At 42.7% G+C, this 22,996-nt stretch overlaps 1 protein-coding gene across 6 annotated transcripts in view; it reads right to left on the bottom strand.

Moving 5' to 3' along the window:
• Positions 1–2,466, bottom strand: part of PALM2AKAP2 (PALM2 and AKAP2 fusion) — a 313,634-nt gene extending 311,168 nt beyond the window's left edge. For 4 of the 6 annotated variants that reach the window (XM_069476660.1, XM_069476661.1, XM_069476665.1 and 1 more), the window contains exon 1: positions 2,131–2,390. In XM_069476660.1, coding sequence (XP_069332761.1) covers positions 2,131–2,175 — 45 coding nt within the window. In that variant the 5' untranslated portion in view covers positions 2,176–2,390. Of the gene's footprint in view, positions 1–2,130 lie in introns of all 6 variants that reach the window. The other 2 variants (XM_069476663.1, XM_069476664.1) reach the window with 1 other exon arrangement.
• Positions 2,467–22,996: the final 20,530 nt, after the last annotated feature.

Here is a 22,996-nt window from a genome sequence, read left to right as displayed (position 1 = left end):
CTCTCTCTCTAAAAAAGTAAAGCATAATATTTGCATATAACCTATACATATCCTCCCATGGATTTTAAATCATCTCCAGATTTCTTATAACACCTACCAAAATGTAAATGCTATGTAAATAGTTGGTTAAACTATATTGTTTGGGGAATAATGACAAGAAAAAATGCACATATTCAGTAGACACAGCCATTCATTTTTTTCTTCCAATATTTTTGAACCAAGGTTGGTTGAATCCATGGACGTAGAACCCACAGATGGAGGGCCAACTGTAAATGTGCACCAGTGCTGACACAGTCATTAGAATCATCCACAGCTCCCCAGCTACACAAACTTAATTCCACAACTGAATAGGCATGAGTGAATAGTTGTGTTTATTCTTCTCATACACTGAAGAGAATTCCCAAAGATTGCCTGGATCTTTCTTGAAAATCTACTTGGCCTCTGCTGGGATTACTCAACCCCATTTGGAAAGGGGTGGCCTCACTAGTAGCTGCTACTGGCTGCATGTTTGGAAAGCAAGTCCTTTCATGGGGTTCAGCTGTTCCTCAGACATCCAGTAAAAGCTGACCGTGCAAAGGCAGAAAATGTGACAACTGTTGGAGACCTTCAGCAGCAGCCTATGGGAGCCAGCGAGCACTCTCCGGAGCAGCCACTTGGTCAACAGTTAAAGTGGCCTATTATCCAGCTTACACAAAACACCCGCTAGCTACATGGCACCAATAACTCAATATCTCCATTCTTATCAAGTTCATGACATACTGGCCACACTGCCTTGCCACCAACTTGAGATACCATTCATGAACCACCAAAATACACATGCACAGGGGGAGAGGGAAAGAAAAGAGAAAAACAGTGTTCCTATGTTCTGAGGACCCAGTTCAAAGATTGCCTAATAGGCAAACCATAGCATTTCAGCATCGCCAACAAACATCTCCCTCTCCGGCACTAAAGTTTCCAAGACACTTCAGATTTGAGCAGTTTGAGAAAGAGGGTCTCAGAGCCATGGAGACCACATCAAATGCTTCTTTAAAAAAAAAAAGAGAGAGAGAGAGAAGGGCCTTGTGTGCATTTTCCCAATGAAGAATTTGTCCAAAAAAGGCTTTTGAAAACACTTTAATATACTTTGCTTCCAGAACATTACACACTATTTCTCCAACAAATTTAGAATGTGTTTCCAGGGAACTCCTGGACAAAGGGGAAAAAAAGTATTTAGGTGGAAAATGTCTGGAGATTCTTTTATGCCAATATGTTAACAGACCTTCTCTTTTAATTGTTATTATTTCATACAGCAGCAGTAATCATTCCCTCATCCACAAAGGAAATATATAATCCAGCTGTGGTGGCTCCAGTAAAAATACCACATCTGTGGATCGTTGGCAACACTGGGGCAAGATTGCTCAAATCTAGGCAGTTTCAGAGAGTTCTTTTTTATACCCAAGATGCACATGGGTACACTTTTCTGAAAGTACATATGAACTTTGCCAAAACTGGTTGCTCCTTTGTATTCTGAAAATAGGTTTTCAGATTATCCACACCCATAAGTAGGAGGCTCTCTTGGAATATTTTTCCCAGGACCCAGGTGTAAGAAGTCCCCAGACCCCTCCAGGATGATGGCTTGCGCCAGTGCCCTTGTCAATATCAAAGAAGGGAAAACTAACATTCCGGGTTTCTGGGAGGAGGTTCTACCGCGTGGCCAGCTGAGGAGCTGACTCCTGGTGTTTCACTTAACAGGCGGAAGGCTTCCGCAGAGAGGGTGGCAGCAGCCACCGTCCGGGTCACCATGCTCTCTGTTCTCCAGCGCGTGAAGTCAATGTATTCCTAAGGCCTGGGTGACAATATTCCAGGAGTCGCCCCCCATGCCTCTGTTTAGTCTTTCCCCAAAGCCCAGCAGCAAGCATCTTATTTCTAAGCCAACCTTCCACAGTCAAATCCCCAGTCCAAAGCGCGCCCTGGGGGTTTCTAGCTACAGACGTAGAAAAGAAAGGCAGCATAGCTGAGCCTTGACAGACTTTTATCCCCGGAACGCATGCCCTGCGGCTCCTGTGCTGGAAGGCCGCTCACCCCGAAACCCTCAGAGTCCCCTTCCACCCCAGACAATAGAGCAAGAAAATAAAATGAAAGTGGACTTACTGCTATGGCTTGCAGCCTTTCCTTGTGCAATTCCGCCTCTGCCATCCTGGACAAGGGCACACAGGCAGGGGAAAAAGAAAGAAAAACAAAACACACGCTGTAGTCACCCAAGGAAATTGATGGGCACCCGGGGGGGCTTTGGTAGACGCCAGCGGAGAGCCGAGGGGCGGCTGGGGATCCGCTCGGGGGCGGCGGGCAGAGCTGTGCGCACGGCGGGCTGGCCCGGGCTCAGCCTCTGGCCCCCGCCCGCCTGGCCGCCTGGCTGCGCCCCAGCGCGGCCGCTGACTGCATCTCACGGTCGCCGCCGCCGCCGGCCGCACCAGCCGAGGACGTGGGCCGCGGGCAGCCGCCGGGAGGGCGCGCTAGCCCCGCGCTCGCTCTCCGCCCTGACGTCTCAGAGCCTCGCTCCGCCCCTGGGGTGTGGGGGACCCGCGGCCGCGGCCCGAGGCGGCTCCGGGAGGGTGGGAGACACCCGGGCGGCCACCGCGGCGGGTCCCCGAAGCGCGGACGGGCGACGCGCGAGCAAGTGAGCACCTGGGGCGCGGGCGCGGGCGCAGGCGACTGGCTAGGGCGCACGGTTGGCGTGCCCGAGGGACATGCGCTCCCTTGGGGCTGAAGCAGAGGTGGCGCCTCCGCAGAGCGGATACCAGTGGAGGGGCGTCTGGCGGAATGCAGGACCCGAGCACGTGCCCTTACGTGAGGGCTGCGGCCACCCAGAGTTCCGGGCTCCTTCTAGCTCATGCCAGACGCTTGGGCTCCACGTGGGGACATTTCCAGTAGGGAAGGGCTGCCTCACCCACATGGCCCACACGCTTTAGATGGCCGGATTCTCAAACATCAGGTCAGCCTGTGGCAGGGTATATGTATCTCCAAATAGGCCACCCTTCTGGTGAGACCAAACGTGACTTGAAAAGACAGCCCAGAGTTTATAGTTCTCTGGCCTGAGCTTGACAATTTATTAGCTGTGAAACCTTAGGTAACTCAACCACTCTGAACCTCAGTTTCCTCATCTGAAAAAATGGAGGATCACAACAGTTACCTCACAGAGGTATCCTTAGAGATGAATGAGATAAAGTATGTAAAGGTGCTTTGTAAAGAGCTTTACAAACATGTCCTCTTATATTATCCTGTGGCCTTCTGGATTGAAACCGTTTGAGGGGCTTTACTTCTATACACTGTCTCTAAAAGGAAAAGCAGGATCTTGTCACTAAGATACTTCACCTATTCTTTACTAAACAGGATACCATATGGTACTAAAGTGGGTCTTCTGTGACAGGCTCTGGGCTGGATGTGAGAGATAGATATGACCCAGTCCAAAAGGAAATAAATGCCAAAAACAAATAAAATGTCTCTTAACATCCAGGAGGAACCTCCTAGAATTCCCAGCATTCCTCCATAAAATGAAATGAACACTAAAAAAAAACCAGTGTGGCTTTTTTAGATCTGTGGTGATTCTATAAATGCGGGATTTAATGGCATTTAAAAATATACTTGTATACGCATCAAATTCCCCCAAACCACCTGTTTCCTGAGTAAATTCTTTCAATTCAACCAAATCACCCTTTCAATTTTCATGGAGGTTTTTACCTGTCACTTGATGAGCAATTGCCACTCTGATCGAAGATGGATGCACTCACCAAAATCGTTTTCCTGATTGATTGTTTTCCCTTCTTTTTCATGACAGGTATAGGTGGAGCTGTTTGTTTCTTAAATCCAAACCAATGTCAGATTCAGCTTCCCACTCCAATATATCAGAAACCTGTATTTTCTGGCTAAGACCCATCACTTTCTTCAAACGTGTCATTTTCTTTTCATTTCCAGCACGCGCCCCAGCAGGACAAGTTATTTGAGGGAGGTTTGCTCAGCAATAAACAATGCTGTGATTACTGCATCAGGGTGACTGTGTACCCAATGAAAGGAGAGAATACAAAGATGAGGACAATGAGACTAGAGATAAGTTGAGGGGCTCTGCCAGGGTTATAGAGCTGGGGTTTAAACTCAGCTAAGACCCTCCAGAACTTACGTTCTTAACCACTAAGCACCAGGCGTGGCCTGTGATGTGGAGGTGGGGCAGATCCCAGTAATAAACAAGTGAACCAGAAATTGTCCTCCCCTCCCCCAGCTATACAGATATTGCAAAGGAATGATGGAGTACAACAATGTGAATGTACTCAATGTCATCGTACTGTACACCTAAAGGTGGTTGAAATGGAAAATTTTATGTTTTATCTATATAACCCCAATACATTTTTTAAAAGGAGTGATGGAAGGGGAAACGGGGAAGGAAAAGATCCTGGACATCCTTTGGAAGTGATCAGCCGGAAAGATCTGAACTTTAGAATAGAAGAATCAAGGTTGGGGACACTCATCTGAATGTCATCTACTTCGTTCGTGTTTATAGCTAAAGAAATGAGAATAGCCAGGATGAGAAAATAGAGCAAGAAGAGGAGAGAGCCCGGCAAAGTATCACCTGAGAAGTAGAAGGAGGGATTTGCACCAAAAGACGCAACAGGAGGAAGGAGGTTTTCAACAGGGTCACATGCTCCTGAGAGATCAGGGAGGGTGCAGACCAAGACGAGCCATCAGCTCCAGCAGCACGAGAGAGGCTGGGAGAGCAGCACATGTCCGGAGGGTGACACTGGAAGCACTTAGGAGAGTTGAGGAACAAGTGAGGGGTGGGGGAGAAGCATCCATGAGTACAAACTGCTCCTTTCAGATCTTTAGATGTGAAAGACGAAGATGGGGGAAGAGGAGGGTAGCACAGGATCTAGTTGAAGGGTTTTAAGTCAGGTAAGACTTGAATGTTTTGGGGTCAAAAGGAATTAGACAGCAGGGAAGTGAGGCCAAGGACATATTCAAAAGAGGAGGTAAGTATTCGGCAAAGTCTCAGATTAGACCAGAGGGCTTCCAGGTTATCATCGATGACCAATTGGAAAGAAGGAAGAATAAAGCTGGGCAGGAGGATGGAATGGGTAAAACAAGAAGAAATTTTGAGTTAAAGAGTGAGTAGAGAAAAGTTGAGTGAGTTTGCGTCAGGTCGCCTGGTTTTCCCAGTTGAAGGATGGGTCATTGGTTGAGACTGATGGGGTGGGGGTGGAGCCTCAGAAAAACAAAAATGGTTTGTAAAGGAGTTGTGGGAAATGAGAAAAACTGACATGGTTCCTATCCAGAAGCCTGGATCAGAATATCCTGAATATCTACACAGAATTAAATTTTTACGAGGTGAGGTGGGGGTTAGAGATGTGTTTGGAACCATTGTACTAATTGAATTTATTAGGAATAAACCAAAGACTCATGGCCAATTCCGTGTACTTCTTCACTGATGTTTCATTGCTTGAGGTCCACGATAAGCAATGGCTGTATTTACTCAATGCTGAGGATTTTCAAAGCAGGTATCACAAAAAGTCAAAGGAGAGAGGAAATTCAGAATGCTAGACACTGGGGATATGGCCAGTTAGGCAGTACAGTAGACTCTTTCATATATATATATATATATATATATATAGACTGCACAACTTGTGGACTTCTTCCCATCTTTGGAGAATTCCCATAATATGAGCCGTGGTGAGAGGAAGAGCCATATCCCATCCTGGAAGCTGAGAAACGCTAGACATTTGCTTCCCCAGAAGCTATGGTGTGGCATGCAATCTGGGCTCAGTTAGGCACGTGAACCTGCCAAGAATTTTGAAGACACGGCATTTTAGAGGCTAAATCTTTCAGGCTAGTAGCTCACCTTTGGTCTTGCCCATTGCCTGAGCTTTCTTCTTTAGGTTTCACAACTATTCTGTGAACTACTTAGCAAAATTTCAGTTCATTCCTTTTCTGCTTCTATCACCTAGAATCCATTTCTGTTGCTTGTGACTAAGAACCCTAAGTGAAACGGGAAGGCATATAACATGAATGCTTGGCCAAAGAGCAGAGGGAAAACATTTTCTCCTGTGCCAACACTTCTCCCTTCAAATCCCTAAATTTTATTATCTTAAAATCATTGAGCCCATTACAAACACAGACATTATAGTCCAAATTATGCCATTTCTTTAATAAACTTTTCCTGTATAACTATTTTATATTAGAATTTAGGCTATGGCCTGATATTACAAAGAATTCATAGTCTAGTGCCACAACTATATTGGTGACTATTTGCCCTCCAAACATTTAAAATCTGGAAAGATACATGACAATGGTGCTTCATGTAGGTAACAAATTACTAGTTCTTGCTGAGACATTAAATTGTGTTGCATAAGCACCATCTGTACAGTTTAATAGTTTTTATGACAGATACTACATTGTAAAACATCATACAAAAGGATACAGAATGCTAGATATGCAAAATAGATGTTTTGTTAATAAAAATTTCATAATCTATTTTAGGACATGAGGCCTTTAGGAATTAGACAGGATCATAGCCTATTCCCTTGTGGGGAGAACAGGAGTTCTGTAAACCAAGAGGGAAATGACTTGCCAAGGCCTATTATGTGAATAAAAGTTAAAGTCTGGTTGAGTAGTAGCTAAAAGTGGGAAATTTCTCAGCAACCTGAAGCTTTCCTTTGACAAAAGTAATTTTGAAAGGAATGCCACGGTTCCCCAAAATGTTTGTATTTGAATTAGCTCTCTTTTGCCTGAGATCTTTCTGGAATACATGGTCATTTAAACATATGTGATAGCTGCACAGATTCAAAAGAAGGAGAACACTGCTTGGGGTCCTCTTGGCTCCTGTGGTTGTCAGCTCTTTGGAAAAATTGATGGGATTTCAGGTGTGTGTGGGATTCAAATGATAGATCCATGCAGAGAGTCCCCATGGAGCAAGAAGACAGAGAAAAGAAGTTAGAAAACAGAGCACCACTGTGAAAAATAGACGAGGTTGGATGCCGCTTAAGGTACATGTTGACTAAGGTCTCTACATAGCAGACTGAAAATGAGCAATTGGAAATTTGGCTAGAAATGAATATTAGTATTTCACCATGATGAGTTGCCAGAGGAAAGCAGGTGGTATAAGGAGAGTGTACAGGAATCAGAGCAGAATTGTTAGAGATCATTCTACGTGTACTTTGCTGTGACACCTTGCACAAATCACATAACAGATCAGAACTACAGTTTCCTTAGTTGTAAGATGGCAGTAAAAATATGTGATGTCCAGTGTCACTGGGTTGGTGTATGAAATGAGTTTGGGGACAATATTGTGTTATTCAGATTTTGGTTCAGGATAGTCTCATTAATGATAAAAGTTTTGAAAAGTGAGATCAGGAAGTAGGAGGTGGATATGACACAGAAAGGACATGAGCTCTAAAGACAAGTCGGAATCTCAGCCCCCTCACAGGGATATTGTGAGAAACAATGAAAAGAGATACAAAACGCTTGTGATTGGCCGCAGTAGGTGACCCAAAAGGGCAGGTCCTAATTACTCAACCCAATCATTACTTCACTAAAAGTGCCATAGACCAAATTAAGTGAATTACTTGATTTTATCAACCCATATATACATAGGCTTTTTTAAAAAAAAAAAAAGAAAGAAAAGTGAAATATCAGTATTCTTAAAATTTCTCACATTGGTAGGTACTATTTTTTTTTTATTTCTCTCCTCCTTGGTGCTCACGTGACTCAGCACCTCCCTTCCTCCGTGTCCACGTGACCCAGCACTTTCCCCCTCCTTGGTGTCCACGTGACCCAACACCTCCCCTCCTTGGTGCTCATGTGACCAAGCACCGCCCCCTCTTCGGTGCTCACATGACCAAGCACTGCCCCACTCCTTGGTGCTCAGCTGACCCAGCACCTCTCCTTCTCGGTGCTCACGTGACCCAGCACCTCCCCTTCTCGGTGTCCACGTGACCCAGCTCTTCTCCTCCTCGGTGTCCACGTGACCCAGCCCCTTCCCTCCTCCACGCCCACATAACCCAGCACCTCCCCTGCTCGGTGCTCAGTCGGTACTTCTCTTTTTTCATCTTTGAAAAAGGAGAATTCTGTGCTATGTCATTTATTGTCAAGAAATTTCTTTACCAGACTCTTTTTAATGATCCATAGACATCTCTGGTCTTATATTTTAGACTGGGTCAATTTAGTAATTATAAATAAAAAGGAATTAAAAGAGAATTTTTAAGGGGAGATAGATTAAGTCCTGGGAAAAGATGGAAAGGAAAGCTTAATCTTTGAGTATTAGGAAGAGAGCTACATGCCTATATATTAAAGGTGCTCCTGTGTTAGAGTCAATTCTTGGTTTGGGTATGAATTAGCTACAAACTATAAAATCTTTGGGAAGACCGGGTTCTACCCCAGCCTGGCTATCTGATGCCAATAGACACAGTCAGGTCACTGGCTTCACAGAGAGCTTAGGGCCCAGCCTAGTTTGCCTTAGCACAATGACCACGATGTGCCCCGTCAGCTCAGAATCCCTTTCTGTAGTGTGGCCATCTACACTTTCATTGTTCACCGTGATTCGATAATGCCATGCACATGTGCAAGTCAGCACTGCTGACAAGAGAGAGATTTCCTGCGGGGTTGGCAGTGGAGGGATGGTAGCCTACCCACTAAATCCTGTCTACCCTGCTGGTTGGAGAATGAGTAATGCAATTGGGAAGGCCCAGCTTCAGCTCCCACACCTACAGATGCTGTGCCCTCCTGATGCCCTCTGGAATGACAGAGGTCTCAACCCTGTATGCCCACCCTCCATATTCTGGCAAAATGGATCCCATTGTGCCCAGCCACGCTGAGCCTGTCTCACTGAGAGGTAATAAATAGCCAGACGATCTCAAAAATTGCTCCTTGCTAGTGTGTAACCCTCCTAGCTGGGGCATCTTAGACAAGTTGCCTTTCCCCAGAACAGCTCAAGGGGGTGGAATGAACACAAGACGATGTCTCTATCCTCGGTCCTAATCGTACCTCTGCCATTTACTGTGTGACCTCCTACAAGTCACTTACCTGCTCTGAGCTGAGGTTCTCTATTTTTAAGATGGAAATAGGTTTTCTGTTTGTAAACTGAGAACAGGATAAGCTAACTACCCCCACGAGACTCTTGTAAGATTAAAGGAGCTTATGAATGAGAAAGTGCTTTGAGAACTATAAATTCTCCGAGTGGGAAGAACTACGGTGAAAGACAAGATTCAAAGTTAGGGCTTAGAGATGTGACGACTAGTCGGTGGGAGAATGTTTGGGAGACTCTGCAAAATTTATAGCTGCCACAGGCTCTGCCCACCAGGAGAAAAGGCTGTGCCAACATGTAAGAAAAAGATGCTTCCAAGTTTCAGATGGGTTTCTAAGAGAATCAAACCAGTAAATGAAAATGACCAACACCAGCCAGGGCTCTCTTAGACTCTTTGATGTTTCTCAGTCACTCCAGTGATTTCTGCTTTATGAGGTTTGAAGACAAACAGCCCCACATTCTGACCTACATATTTACTAGCTTAAATAAGTGCAGAAAAGGGTATAGTGGTCTGAAGATGAGATGGGAGAAACAGAGATGAATGGGAGAGAAGGAAACAGAAAAACTTGGATCTTTTGTATCAGTTTGTGTGTATGCCAAAGCTATATTCGAAATCTGTTTGGTCTGTGTTTACTTTAATGTGTTCTTCCTTCTGCATTCATTCAGAGCTAAATTTATCCCACTAGAGGGGTAGGCATACTTGGGGAGGTGGGGGTGGGAACAGAGTAAACACGAAGGCAGATGCCTGACTGGGAGCCAGGAGCTTTGTGGAATTCCCTGGAAGAAGGCCGTGCGAGCCAACACACAGAAGGAAGCCGCTCTAGAGGACCCTGTGCAGACCTGACAAAGGGAGGTGTTTTCATAGGAGCATTTGCACCCTTCCCTTCTGAGAAAGGCATGAGCAGGAAGAAGACTTCAGATCTTGTGCATGAGAGAAAGCAGTTCCCTAACTCCCATGAGCTCCCAAATCTGGCCCAACCCTTCAGGAAATGGAGACTCAGCCACACTCCAGGCTTCCCCAAAGAAAGCAGTGTCTGTCCCCATGAAGAGAAGAAGGGGTGGGGGGCGGCTGGCAGGGCCACTTCTGCTGCAAAGTTGAGCTTGGTTTCTATAGGGGTGCTTCTCTGTCAGTTGCTTCTCTGCGGGGGCAGCTCCTCTGGGGTGGGACTAGGGGAGAGGGAGGTTGTGGCATGTCACCATCTGGGCTGGATCAAGTGCTGTCCTCCCATAACTGAGGGTAGAATTCTTGTTGCTGCCTGTGCTGCAACCCAGGTGCCTCCTGTAGGTCCTTCATGGTTTCCTTTCTTCCCACTCGGTCACTGTCTTTCTTCCTCTAATGTCTTACTTCCCACTCCCCTTAAAGCAAGCCCTTGTCACACCATCTTTTGCAAGTGGACAAGTCATTGCAAATAAGATAGCTTTTCCTGTGATCAGAGAGTTCTCTGATGGAACTGAAGGTCTTCCTGTAGATCAGGCAGTCAATTTCCATCTGGGACTCTGTCCCCATCATTGTGTGGGACCTCCCTTTGTTGGTTTGGGGAGAAGGGAGATTCCTGGGGTTCTGGGATGGTTCTCCTGTGTGTTAGGCTCAGCTAAGTCACCACAGCATCTTGCTAGAGCCTTACCCTGTATTTGGCCTCCAGTACCCTCCACTCCTCCCCAGAGAACTTGACACCTTCTTCATCTGTTTGTCCCACTCCAAATTTGGTGCTTTCTCATACCATGAGCTATGCCTGGAATGCAGCCTCCCCCTCCCTCTTCTAACTTCCCAAGTCTCCTCTTGTTAACTTCATGGAGTTCCAGAAATCCCACCCCCTCTGGGTATGCCTGTCAGTCCCTTTGGGAAAGAAAAGTGGTTATTCCTCCTAATTCCTAACATAGTGTGTGGCTTGCAAATCAACTGCTTGACTTGTCACTCTTTCAGTTAACTCTAAAAATCATAATGTCACAAACTTGAAGAAGATCCAGTCAGATTAATTGGTAACCCACAAGCCGCTGTGATGATTGTGTGCATGTGATCAAGCTACTTAAGTTGGGAGGAAGCATAGATAGGACAAACCTGACCTTACATTCCAGTTCTTAACCACATCATGACCTTGAGAAATTTACTTGACTTCTCTGAGCTTGAATTATTCTATCCGTAAAAGGGGAAAGATAATAGTATCCATTTCATAAGATATTGTGACAATCAAATGACATAATGTATCCAAAGCTCCTGGCATATTGCAGGTGCTTAAGGGACTCTATTTTGTAATTATGAGCATAATCTTATTTATTTGTTGATACCTATATCCCTCTGGATGTGTTTCCATGTAGATGTGCCTGTGTTCCAGTGAAAACTCCTGAGTGGCTTGTTCATCTCAGCACCAGTTCTGCCTAGGTATACCCAATGTGGCCCTTGAGCCTAGACCAACATTTGCTCATGAATGCTCTTAACTCTTGCTAACCTGGTCATTGTCTCTTACCTGCAGAGTTTGCAATCCAAGGTCTTGATGCTATAATGAACCTTTTTGCAACATTTTGGCTATGCCAAATTTTGCATTTATCATGAGAGACTGAAGAAGACAAAAGTACAGAGTGTTCTACTGTGTCGTTTTTGCTACCATTAGAACTGTGATTTTAAGGTTTAGGGGAGGGAAGTTCATAGAATCCTTTTAAGAATCTGTTAAGAACTATGGATTCTTTCCCAGAGCAATGCACATGCACACAGTATTTTGTGTATAGTTTCTGAGGTTTCAGAAACTCTTTGAATTCTTAGAAGGACATTCTTAGAAGACCTGTGGACCCCTGGTTAAAAAAAAAAATCTCTATTCTGGGACTTAGAATATCAGGAGAACTGAGAGAGACGAGAGAGTGGGTTTCTCTCCAAGAACAAGAAAGTCTACTTTGATTACTGACGCAAGAGTGCAGGACATCTGGGTAGCTCCTGCTCAGCCAGTAGCCCCTCTAACCTAGACAACCAACCAATGGCTCCCTGAGCTGCCTCTCTCTATGCTCTGAGGGCTGTCCTTCCCCAGTTTCTGCTCATAGCTGCTGGAACAAGTGCCAGTGAATCCCCTCCCTGGGCTTGGGCTACATCCACTATCTTTCTCCCAACCAAAGCTTCCTCTGACTCTGTCTACCCAACCCTTAGTCCTCCAAGGCAGCCTTCACTCAGTCTCCCCCAGAAAGTGCCTGCTTTGCATCTACATACAGTAGTATCGTTTCAATCTATTCTTGCCTCCCAGGAACAGCCTGAAAGTGCTTTCTGTTCTAGGTAGAAAAAAAAGCAAGAACAGATATCAGAACCCTGCATTTCAAACTCATTTAAATAAAACACAGCATAGTGTTGAAACAGAATAATAAAATGGTTTGTCCATATCACCCCCAGAAATGTTAGGTCCTATCTCCTAAGGCACCATCACGAATAGCCTCCAATACTCAAAATCCACTTTCCAAAGATCTGCCTGGCTTTCTCCCCTAACCGCTATGAGTGAAATCATTTCACTTTCAGTTGGGAACTTCCAGCCAGACTCCAAGTTTATTCCAAAATCACCGGACTCCCTAGCTTCCAAGGAAAACAGTCTGTCACTGAATGAAAGACACTGTTAAGTAGGTTCAAGCCAAAACAAATGAAGCAGGCTTTTCATTAATAGGGGGAAGCAGCCTTTCCAAGGTGATGACCTAATGAGCCAAGTGACTAATGGGTGTCAGGTTTCAAACCCCAGCACCTCAAGATTTCACACTTGTCCTCTGAGCCAATAAAATGCTAAACTTGATAATCCCATTATTTAAAAAACATTGTAACAACCCCAGTCCTCAGAGAAAACATTTATTTGGCAAGAATATGATCATTGGTGGGAAAGAAAATGGGCAAAGATACACTATTGCCATTTTACCTTCACAGGAATAAAATCTAGTATATATTTTTATGAGTTACAACAAGGCAGAAACAAACTGAGTCAAGTACAAACCTGAAAGTTTCCAAACATCTTGCTAGATTAAATAAAGGTTTGACTTCAGGATCAGAGAGAATAGTTTGAATTTAAGTATAAAAGTTTTTTAAAATTTAATAAACCATTACATGGTGCTGACTATGGCCCTGAATCCATCCTAAGTGCTTTATAAATATTAACTAATATAATCCTCGTAACAGCCCTGTGAGGGTAGCACTCTTTATTATCCCCATTTTACAGATGAGGAACCTGAGGCACGGAGAGCTTCTAAGTGGGAGATGTAATAATATCAGGTGATGAACTTGCTATTTGAAGTACGTGCCTGTGTGGGACCCTTTAGATGTCGGGAACATTTAGCTGTATTCTAAAAAATTTGTATTTCAAAGCAGCTAGAAGACTTGAAATGTTCCCAACACATAGAAATTGTAAACAGTCGAGGTGATGGATATCTGAAATACCCTGACTTGATCATTGCACATCCCATAAATACGTACAAATATTATGAAGAAACAAAAAGTTTTAAAAATAAGAAATATGCATTTGAAAGAGGTAAAAGTGATTCCTTTCCTTCTGAAGTACTTGGAATATTATCCTCTCAGGGGTAAGGACTTAGATAACCACCACAAAAAGAACAGTCAACTGAAGCAAATTCTTCTGTCACTCCTTTTTTTTTTTTTCCTTCTTCCTTCTTCCTTCTTCCCTCTTTCCATCCTTCTTCCTTCCTTTCCTCCTTTCTCCTCCTTCCTTCCTTCCTTCTTTCTTCCTTCTTTTGTCCTTCCTTCCTCCTTCTTTCCTCCTTCTTTCCTTCCTTTCCTCCTTCCTCCTCCTTCCTTCCTTCCTCCTTCCTTCCATCCTGGCACGTGTTTTAGGCCCACACTCAGAATCAGCCATTGTCCCATGTACTGGAGATCAGCTGCCTTTTTGCACTTACAATCCAGGGATCCAGGGAAAGAGACATTAAAAGTAGAGAAGTCCATACCATGACTTCAGAAATGTTCTAAAGAAAAACCACACTAAGGGGACAGTGGTGCGGGGCTGCTGGTTTAGGTGTGACAGGAGGAGGGAACAATCCATCAGGGAGACCTGAATGGAGCCAGCAATGGGGTTGTGCACATACTGATGGAACAGTGCATGGAAAGCCTTTGTGATGTGACTGTGCTCAGCACATGTTGAAGGAGTAGCGAGGAGGCCAGAGAGTGGCTGGACAAGATCGCAGCCTTGGGAGGGTTTAAGCAAGCTGTGAAGGGATGTATTTACATTTTAAAAGATCACTCTGGCTGCCAGGGCTGAGGAAGGGAAGCAGATGCCAGCAGGGAGAGCAGCAGGAGGATCCTGCTGGATTCATGTGAGAGATCCACAGAATGACATAGCAGTGTTAGAATAATGGCCCCAAGATGACCAGGTTCTAGTCCCTGGAACTTGTGAATATGTTACCTTTGATGGAAAAAGGGATGTCGAGGGAGTGCTATTAGGGTGGGCACAGGCACTGACAGAATTAATACATGGACGGATCGAGGAAACCTTCAATCTGGGGTTGGAGTTGGGAGCAGGAGGAGACAAGAATGCAAAGTCTTGTGGAGGAGAGCACAGAACACGTGGGAGAGGGAACACAGATCCCTGGGTTCAAACCACAGCTCAGATGCTTACAAGGTGAGTGGAAACTCAGGGAAGTTACTCTGTTTCTCTCAGATCAGATCCCTCAATCAGAAAATGAATAGTGCCTAACCCACATTAGTGTTTGGAGGCTAACAGGAGATAATCCATGTGAAGCCCCCAGAACAGTGCCTGGCAGGTACTCAGCATGCTCACAAATGCTGGTTGGCAGCAACCTTACCAAAGGAGTCAAGGACAGTGGCTGAGAGCGTTGGCTCCAGGATGCCCTGGGTTCCAGGTTCCAGTACCAGCTCTGTATTTATTAGGTGGGGACCTTGGGCAAGATACTTAACCTTTCTGTGTCTCAATTTCATCCCTGGTAAACTGAGGATGATAATAATATCCCCTTTTGGGATTCATGAGAAGGTCTGTATTGGCTTTTATTCTGGTGATGAGGATAATAAATAACTCATAGATTCTAAAAATTTAATTAGTATTGATTGTATATCTTAGGAATCTAAAATATGAAATGAAAACCTAAAGGATAGGTTTGCTATGTAAAAAGTAAGAGCCTTTGTAATCAGCTGTTTAAATGCCTCACTATTTCTGCCTTATCAACATGCAGCAAAAGGATGGTGGGGTTAACATGAAATCCATGCATGATAAATAAAAGTGTTGTCAGCTTTGCCTTAAGGGCAATTTCATGATGCTGTGAACTACAGGATGTACAGCCAGGCAGTGAGGGCCTTTGGTTACAGCTTAAACCTTGTGGAGAGCTGCTGTGAGGAAATCACACTGAGTTTATAAGGAGATCCAGCTTTTGAGAATTAATATCCTATACCTGTTAGCCAGCTCTAATTTTAGTCTTCCACCCCCTCCTTTGCCCAGTTTGGATCAAATTGAGGATCAGGGACTTTGACATTTAATGGTGTTTGGAAAACACTCAAGTCATTTGTGCCCAAAACAGGGGCAACGATACTATTCCCACTGGGCAAGGTCATAGACTCAGCAGTTTGACACACACACAAATGGCTCTTTTATGAGCAAAATGATGACCCTGAGCTCCACAATCTGAAGAGCTAAGTGCTAAGCGTGTAGTATGCCCTTAAATACTTTCTGAAAGGACTCCTGGGACAGGAGGGATGGTAATGAATGTACACTTGATATATCTTTTTTCTTTTTTTCCCCAGCTATATTGAGGTATAATTGACAAATTAAAACTATATGTATTTAAGGTGTAAAATATGATTTTTAAATTTTTTGCTCTTTTTAAAAATTTTTTAAGGTTTATTTAAAATTTTAATAGACTTAGGAGGCAACAAGTTGAATTCCATGACATGTATGTATTGTACAGTGGTGGAGTCTGAGCTTTTGGTGCATCCTTCATGTGAGCAGTGGATATTGTACCCCATAGGTAAATCCATAAGGTCTCTATCTACTCATCTATCCATCCATCCACTCATGTACCCATCTATCTATCCATCCCATCTCATCCGTCCATCCATTTGTCTACCCATGCGTCCATCTATCCATCTATCTTGTCCCATCCATTCATCCACCAATCATTTATCATTCAGGTTCCACTACTGCACTGGCACTGATGATATAGAGTTGAGTAAGGTGCAAGTTTCAAGGAGCAACAGAAACATTAACAGACCTTTGCAAAATAATAGATATAGTTTGGTGACAGGGATGAGCCCAAGATAAAGTGGGGTTAAGGAGGAGGAGCCAGTTTCTGGGATCTGGGGGAGCTGCCAGAGAAGGGTCCGGGAAGGCTTCTTAGAGAAGATGAAATAAGAACTGAATTTTGAAGGATGCATAGCCCTTCAATAGGGAAGAAAATAGTATATAGGCAGAGGGAACAGGCTGTGCAAAGTCCAGGAGACATGAAAGACTGCAGTGCATTTGGAACCCTGAAAGCCATCCCATGGTGGAGAGGGATGTGCAAAGTGGAGGGGGTGGGAAATGGCACTACAGAGATGAGGTAGGCTCCAGGTCACAGCCTGGTTCAATATGTCAGATGTCCTCCTGTAGGTGATGGGAAGCCCCTGAAGGGTGTAAGCAAGGAAGATGCTTTGGAAAGATCACTGGGGCTACTTTATTGAGAATGGATTGCCATGTGAAGGCTGCAAGCAGGGAGACTAAGAGTACAGTCAAGAGACGATAAGATCCTGAATTGAAAATAATAATTATGACAACTGTAATGGGTGAAATAGTGGCCCTCCAAAAGATCTAAGTCCTAAGCCCTGATACCTGTGAATGTTACCTTATTTGGAAATAGTGTCTTTGCAGATGTAATTTAGTTAAGGGTCTTGAAATAAATCATCCTGGATTTAGGGTAGACCCTAATCCAATGACTGATGTCTTTATAAGAGAAAGGAGAGGGAGAGATTTGAGAGACACAGGCCCAGAGGGAAAGGTCACATAGAGACAGAGGCAGAGATTGGAGAGATGTGTCTATAAGCCGAGGGATGCCAAGGATTCCTGCAGCCTCCCTCAGAGACTCCAAAAGGAATCAACCTTGCAGACACCTTGATATCAGACTTCTGGCCTCCAGAACTATGAGAGAATAAATTTCTGTTGTTTTAAGCCACCCAATTAGTGGTAATTTGTTACAGAAGCCCTGGGAAACTAAAACGGCAACTAACACCAAGTACTTACTATTAAATATGTGCCAGGTGCTCTGCGAGTGCTTCACAAGTATTAGTTCATTTAGCACTCCCAACAATTCCTAAGGTAGGTACAAGTATTATCTCATCATCATTCCCATCTTTCAGATGAGGAAACTGAGGCACAGGGAAGATAAGTAATTTAGCCAGGGTTGCAGGATAAGTAGGAGGCAGAGCAAGATCTTACGCTCAGGCTGGGAGTAGTGTCTGTGTTGTCAGCTCTATGGTCTATGGTCGGAGAGATGGAGAGAAAGCGGCAAATTTGAGTAGGTGCAGAAAATTAATAGGACCTGGCAATGAGGGTGGGATGAGGGTGGGCAGGAGGAGGTGAGCATTCTGGATCTCATATGTCTGTGGTGCCCCTGCCCTCTGAATTCACATCAGTCTGTTTTCCATGCCAGAACGACTCCCAGGATAAGCTAACCCATCCAACTCTCTAGCCCTGTGTTTTGAACTTGCTTCTCAAGGAGTTCTTCTTTGCTCTCTCCAAATAGGTCCTCAAAGTGGCCCTACCTTTATTGACTCCCTGGACAATGCTACCTTCTAGTCTCTCTTGGCTTCTCTGTCCCCTTAGGCACATCCTGGGCTCTGACAAGGTGGCCAGTTCTGGCCACATGCTCTTACATCTTTGAGCTCTTGCCTGGCCCTAAAATCCTAATCTTTACTCTGGTTTCTGCTCTCAGCATCCCTGTTGCTTTCCTGCCCCTGCTTGCATCCCCACTCCCCGCCCCCCGTGGAATGGGAAGGAGTAGCATGCAGGTAAAGGCCTGGAAGGAAAGCCGCGTCTTCCGAGGCGAAAGGTCACTTTTCTTATGTCATTCTCCTATTTCCCTTTTTGAAATTTCCCATTCTCTCAGCTCAAGGCAAGTGATTTTTAAAGTATGCAAAAGCATCTTTGCCCCTTTATAATAATTTGGGTGTTTGTTCTAGCCCACAGTGAGCAAGTTACATTAGCTTGAGTTGCAATGATTAAACACAGAGGCTGCTATATTATTGCAACTTAGATGTGGACATTGCTCTTTCAAGAAATTGCCAGCTCTTACAGTCCCCTCTGCAGGTCTTGGGTGGCAAATCTGCCAGTGAGCACAATCAATTGATTAAATGCAAGTATTGGTATTGTCCCACGTGTCTAGCATTAAAAAGGACTTTTGGTATATTCTGGAATGAAATTTCATTAGACATTTCCAGGATATTAAATAGACAAATATTTTAAATAAAAAATGGAAACTCAGATCTACAATCCTGGTGTCCCTATCCTTCCACTGACCAAAGTTCATTGCCAAAAGAGGAACCACTTTGGATGCATGCTTATGTAAAGAGATAATGAGAAATTCAAAAAGTCAAAAACTTCTCGGAAGCCTGAAAATACTTTGAAGACTTCTTTCGGAACTACATAGGTTCATAGGGTAGAATACAATTTTTTTTTTAACCCCCTTTGTTTTCAGACATCATTTCATGACATTTCACAAAGCAATAGATATTGTCATAATTCCTGACATACTCATATACTTTCAAACATTCAGATTGATTTTAGAAAAGTAGTAATATTATGTGGGAAGAAATTTTCCACATACCCTATTGGTTTGTCACCATCTTAAAATGCCATAAGATTAGATTTTCTTTTCATTTTGGTATTTTATGTGTATCCTATTTTATATTCAAATAGATCATTTTACTTAACGTTTGATCATTACTCCTTGTGGTCTAGACAGAGAACATAGGAAATGGTTAGCTGGATGTTGCCTCTGGAGTGGTCCTGAATGAACATAAACCATATTCTCCATGCAAATGGCAGATAGTCCAAAAGGGGTGGGTGGAACTCGCTCACACGCCTTCAATGCATGTGTTGGGATAACGTGGTCTGACACAGAATCTCAAAGATTTAAAGATAATTTGTGTTTTACTTTGAGTATAAAAGGAAGCTTTAAAAAATGAGAAAAATGTAACAGTTGAAAACTCCCAGTGAACTACTGGAAAGGAAAATTAAGTACACTTACCTTCTAAGGATCAGAAGGACAGATGCCTCTTTTGTGAGGTCGTCTAACAAGATTTAATAAATACCTGTTCTACAGTGGGCACAGTGCTAGTTTCTGGATTTACAGCGGTGCGTGAAAGCGAGAACCTGACAGGTTCTTCTTGTTAACTCTCCCTAACTAGACTTTGGGGAAAAGGAAGCCTTCTGGGCTGCAAAGTCCTTCAAATCAGAGCTCAGTTGAATCCTGGTTCTTCACTCACTATACAGTTCTGTTTGAGAACAAGCCACTTAGACAATCTGAATCTCAGTGTCCTTATCTGTAGAATGGGACTAATAACAATTTGTAAGGTTGTCATGAGGATTACACAAAATGCGGGGCACGCTGGAAGTGTTCTATAAAAAATAACAATTTCTAAACAGTAAAGAATATTGTTATACATATTAAACCTTTCTTCTGTCTTTGTCTCCATTTCTGTCCTCTCTCCCCCTTCCTCTCTGCTCCCTCCTTGTAACCACTGTTTAACCACTAGCATAATTTTGGTGACCAAGCCTACTTAGTCTAAATTCCACCAGGCAATGATTAAATTATTTCCCCTGTGCTTAATTGCAAAGTACCGTGGTTTAGAGTAAAAAATAGACACAAAAAGCTACAGAATGCATGATTCTTTTTTTATGACATTCTGGAAAAAGCAAAACTGTAGGGGCCAAAATCACATCAATGATTGATAGGGGCTGAGGGTGGAGAGAGGGATGGACAGCAGAGGGGCCAAGAGAACACTTTGTGGTGATGGAAGTGTTCTGTGTCTTGATTTTGGAGGTGATTATACACCTATACACATTTGTCGGCACTCATTGAATTGTATACTTGAAAAGGGTGAATTTTATTGTATATAAATTACACCTCAATAAACCTTACTTTAAAAAAGAATACTGTGGCTTGGGACTTTAGAGGCTTCCGTTAGGAAAAACATCTATGATCAGTACAGGAAATTAGCGGTGCTCCTGGGAATACTCGTGTACATGGCTAACTATAAAAAAAGACAGACGTTGATAATCCCCCTAAGAGAGGTACAGAGTTCTTTGGGAATTCAGAAGCAAGAGAAACAACATCCATTCAGGGAAACCAAGAAATATTTCATGGAGGAAGTTGTGTTATATTGGACCTGAAAGATTGCAATCAATCATGTTTTTTTTTCCTTCTCTACTAACCATGAGCAATATCTTAGATTCTAGCATCTGTTTATAAATTTCTTGAAAATGTTGTTATGCTTTTGCTTATTTTATTAATTTTAAAAGCTCTTATATTATGATGCACTTGTCCGAGATTAAATGATTCACATTATCTTATCCCTGAAACAAAAGATCACAATTTTATCAAATTTGTTAACACAGCGTTAACGAGGGTGTAGGAAAATCAGCTACTGCTGGAACAGCCTTATGGAGAACCATTTAGCAATGTCTATTAAAATTACAAATGCATTTTGACCCAGCAATCCCACTTCCATGAATTTTATCCTACAGATCATTCATGTGCAAAATGACATGAGTACAATATTATTCACTGTAGCACCATTTGTAGCAAATGAATGTCCTTCAACAGAGTTATCATATGTATATATCATATAATAGAAAAACACTACTTGACTGGAAGAGAGGATGAAACAGCTCTTCATATACTGGAGAGGGGCAGTGATCAAGATATATCGGAAATCAGAAAGTCAAAATGCAGCATAGTGTATAGTATGTTAGCATTTATGTTGAGAGGGCAGGGGTTGGAGAATGTTTATCTGTATTTATCTGTATATACCTGGACTATCTCTGGAAAGATATGTCAGCAACTGGTATTAAATATTAGAGTTTGTTTATAAGGAACATCAGAGGGGTGAAAGGGTTAGGATGGGTGGAACACTTTTTGAGGGTATATAATCTTTTGTGCCTTTTGAATTTTGAGCCATGTGAATATATTATCTACTCAAAAATAAATACAATTTTAAAATGAAATAGATAAATTCAGGGAAAAAAAAGAGATAAATCTGGGATCTATTCTTTGTTCTACCACTAAGTTTTCAGACCATAGGCAGGTCCATTCCTTTTTTGTAAACCTTGGCATGCTTTTCTGTAAAATGATGATCTAAGATCTAGTAAGCTCTAGAAGACCTTGTGCTGGGTTTCTTGAGGGCTGAGTTGTGATGTGAACAGGGATACTTTCTTCAGGATCACTACATACAGCTGCACAGATTGTGGACTATTACTCTCAGGGACATCATTTATATAACGTGTGATCAACACTCTGTAGAGTTGTGCAGTGCACAACTTGAACTTCTCTTTGCCTTTAGATTTTCATGAAGGACTTTGTGACTTTAAGAGACTGTTAGTGGTAGAAACCAATAATTACTTAATATGTGGTAAGGGCACCAGGCATCAAAGCCTTTTATTTCAAACAAGGTTATTATATATTAAAACATGCATTGGTTATAAAAGAAGGACATAAAGTTTGGGATGCTTTTAAAGTATTCTTTGCCCTTAAATGTTCATTTGCAGTAACATGGATAGAACTGGAGGTCATTATGTTAAGTAAAATAAGCCAGGCACAGAAAGACAAATATTGCATGTTTTCACTTGTATGTGGGAGTTAAAAAAGTTAATCTCATGTAGGTAGAGAGTAGAATGATAGTGACCAGAGGCTGCGAAAGATGTGTGTGTTGGGGGGGGAGGGGGGCAGGGCAGTGTGTGAAAAGAGGTTGGTTAATGGATACAAACATGCAGTTAATAAAGGGAATAAGTTTTAATGTTTGATAGCAGAGTAGATTGATTATAGTTAACAACAATGTATTGTATATTTCAAAATAGCTAGAAGAGAGGACTTGAAATGTTCTCAACACATAGAAATAGTAAATGCTCGAGGTGATGGATATCCTAAATACCCTGACTTGGTCAATACACATTCTACACATGTAACAAAGTATCACATGTATCCCATAAATATATAAAAATGTTATGCATCAATAAAAAATTTAAAGGTACTCAAAATTACTAAAAGCTAATTACTAATTACAAAAAGCTAACCATACCTGTAACAATTTCAAATGATTGAAAGCAATCGTATGATAACTGTGATAAATGTTAAAATTCCAATTAGTAGCAAAATGATGGCATCTACAGTAAAGTGTGTAGAATATCTGGCTACCTTGTGGGAAAAAATTAGGTACAATTAGAATCCATATCCTGCAACCTGCACTCAGATAAATTCCATATGGATTGCAGAGTTCACCATAAAAAGTGAACATCTAGTTTCAGGATGGGAAGAGAATTTCTGGGTATAAAAGGAATAGGATATATCCTAAAAGAATAAACTGATAAAATTGGTCAAAACCAACATAAATGTCTGTATAATAAATAGTACTACAATCAAAATTAGAAGGCAGACAGCAAATAAGGAAAATATATCTACAATGTCAGTATGTAACAGATCGACAGCCCAAGTCCTGAAAAATCAGTAAGAAAAAAGACAAAGATTAATGGTGGAAAATGAATCCAATCACAATTTCACATAAAAATAAATATAGATGACAGACATAAGAGAAATGTTCACTTCACAGGTATTCAAAGCAACACAAAATGTGATGCTGCTATTTTGGCTATCAAAGTAGACAAGATTCCAAAAGTGATCACACTCAGCATTAACGAGAATTTGAGAACAGACTCACACACTGTTGGTATGAGTATGTATATATTAAATTGGTGCAAGTTTTCTGGAGGGACATTTAGTGATGTGAATCAA

Source organism: Eulemur rufifrons, chromosome 7 (genome assembly GCF_041146395.1).
Source record: "Eulemur rufifrons isolate Redbay chromosome 7, OSU_ERuf_1, whole genome shotgun sequence".
NCBI lineage: Eukaryota > Metazoa > Chordata > Mammalia > Primates > Lemuridae > Eulemur > Eulemur rufifrons.
Note: the sequence above shows the minus strand (reverse complement) of the source record. Positions and strands in the feature narration are given on the sequence as shown.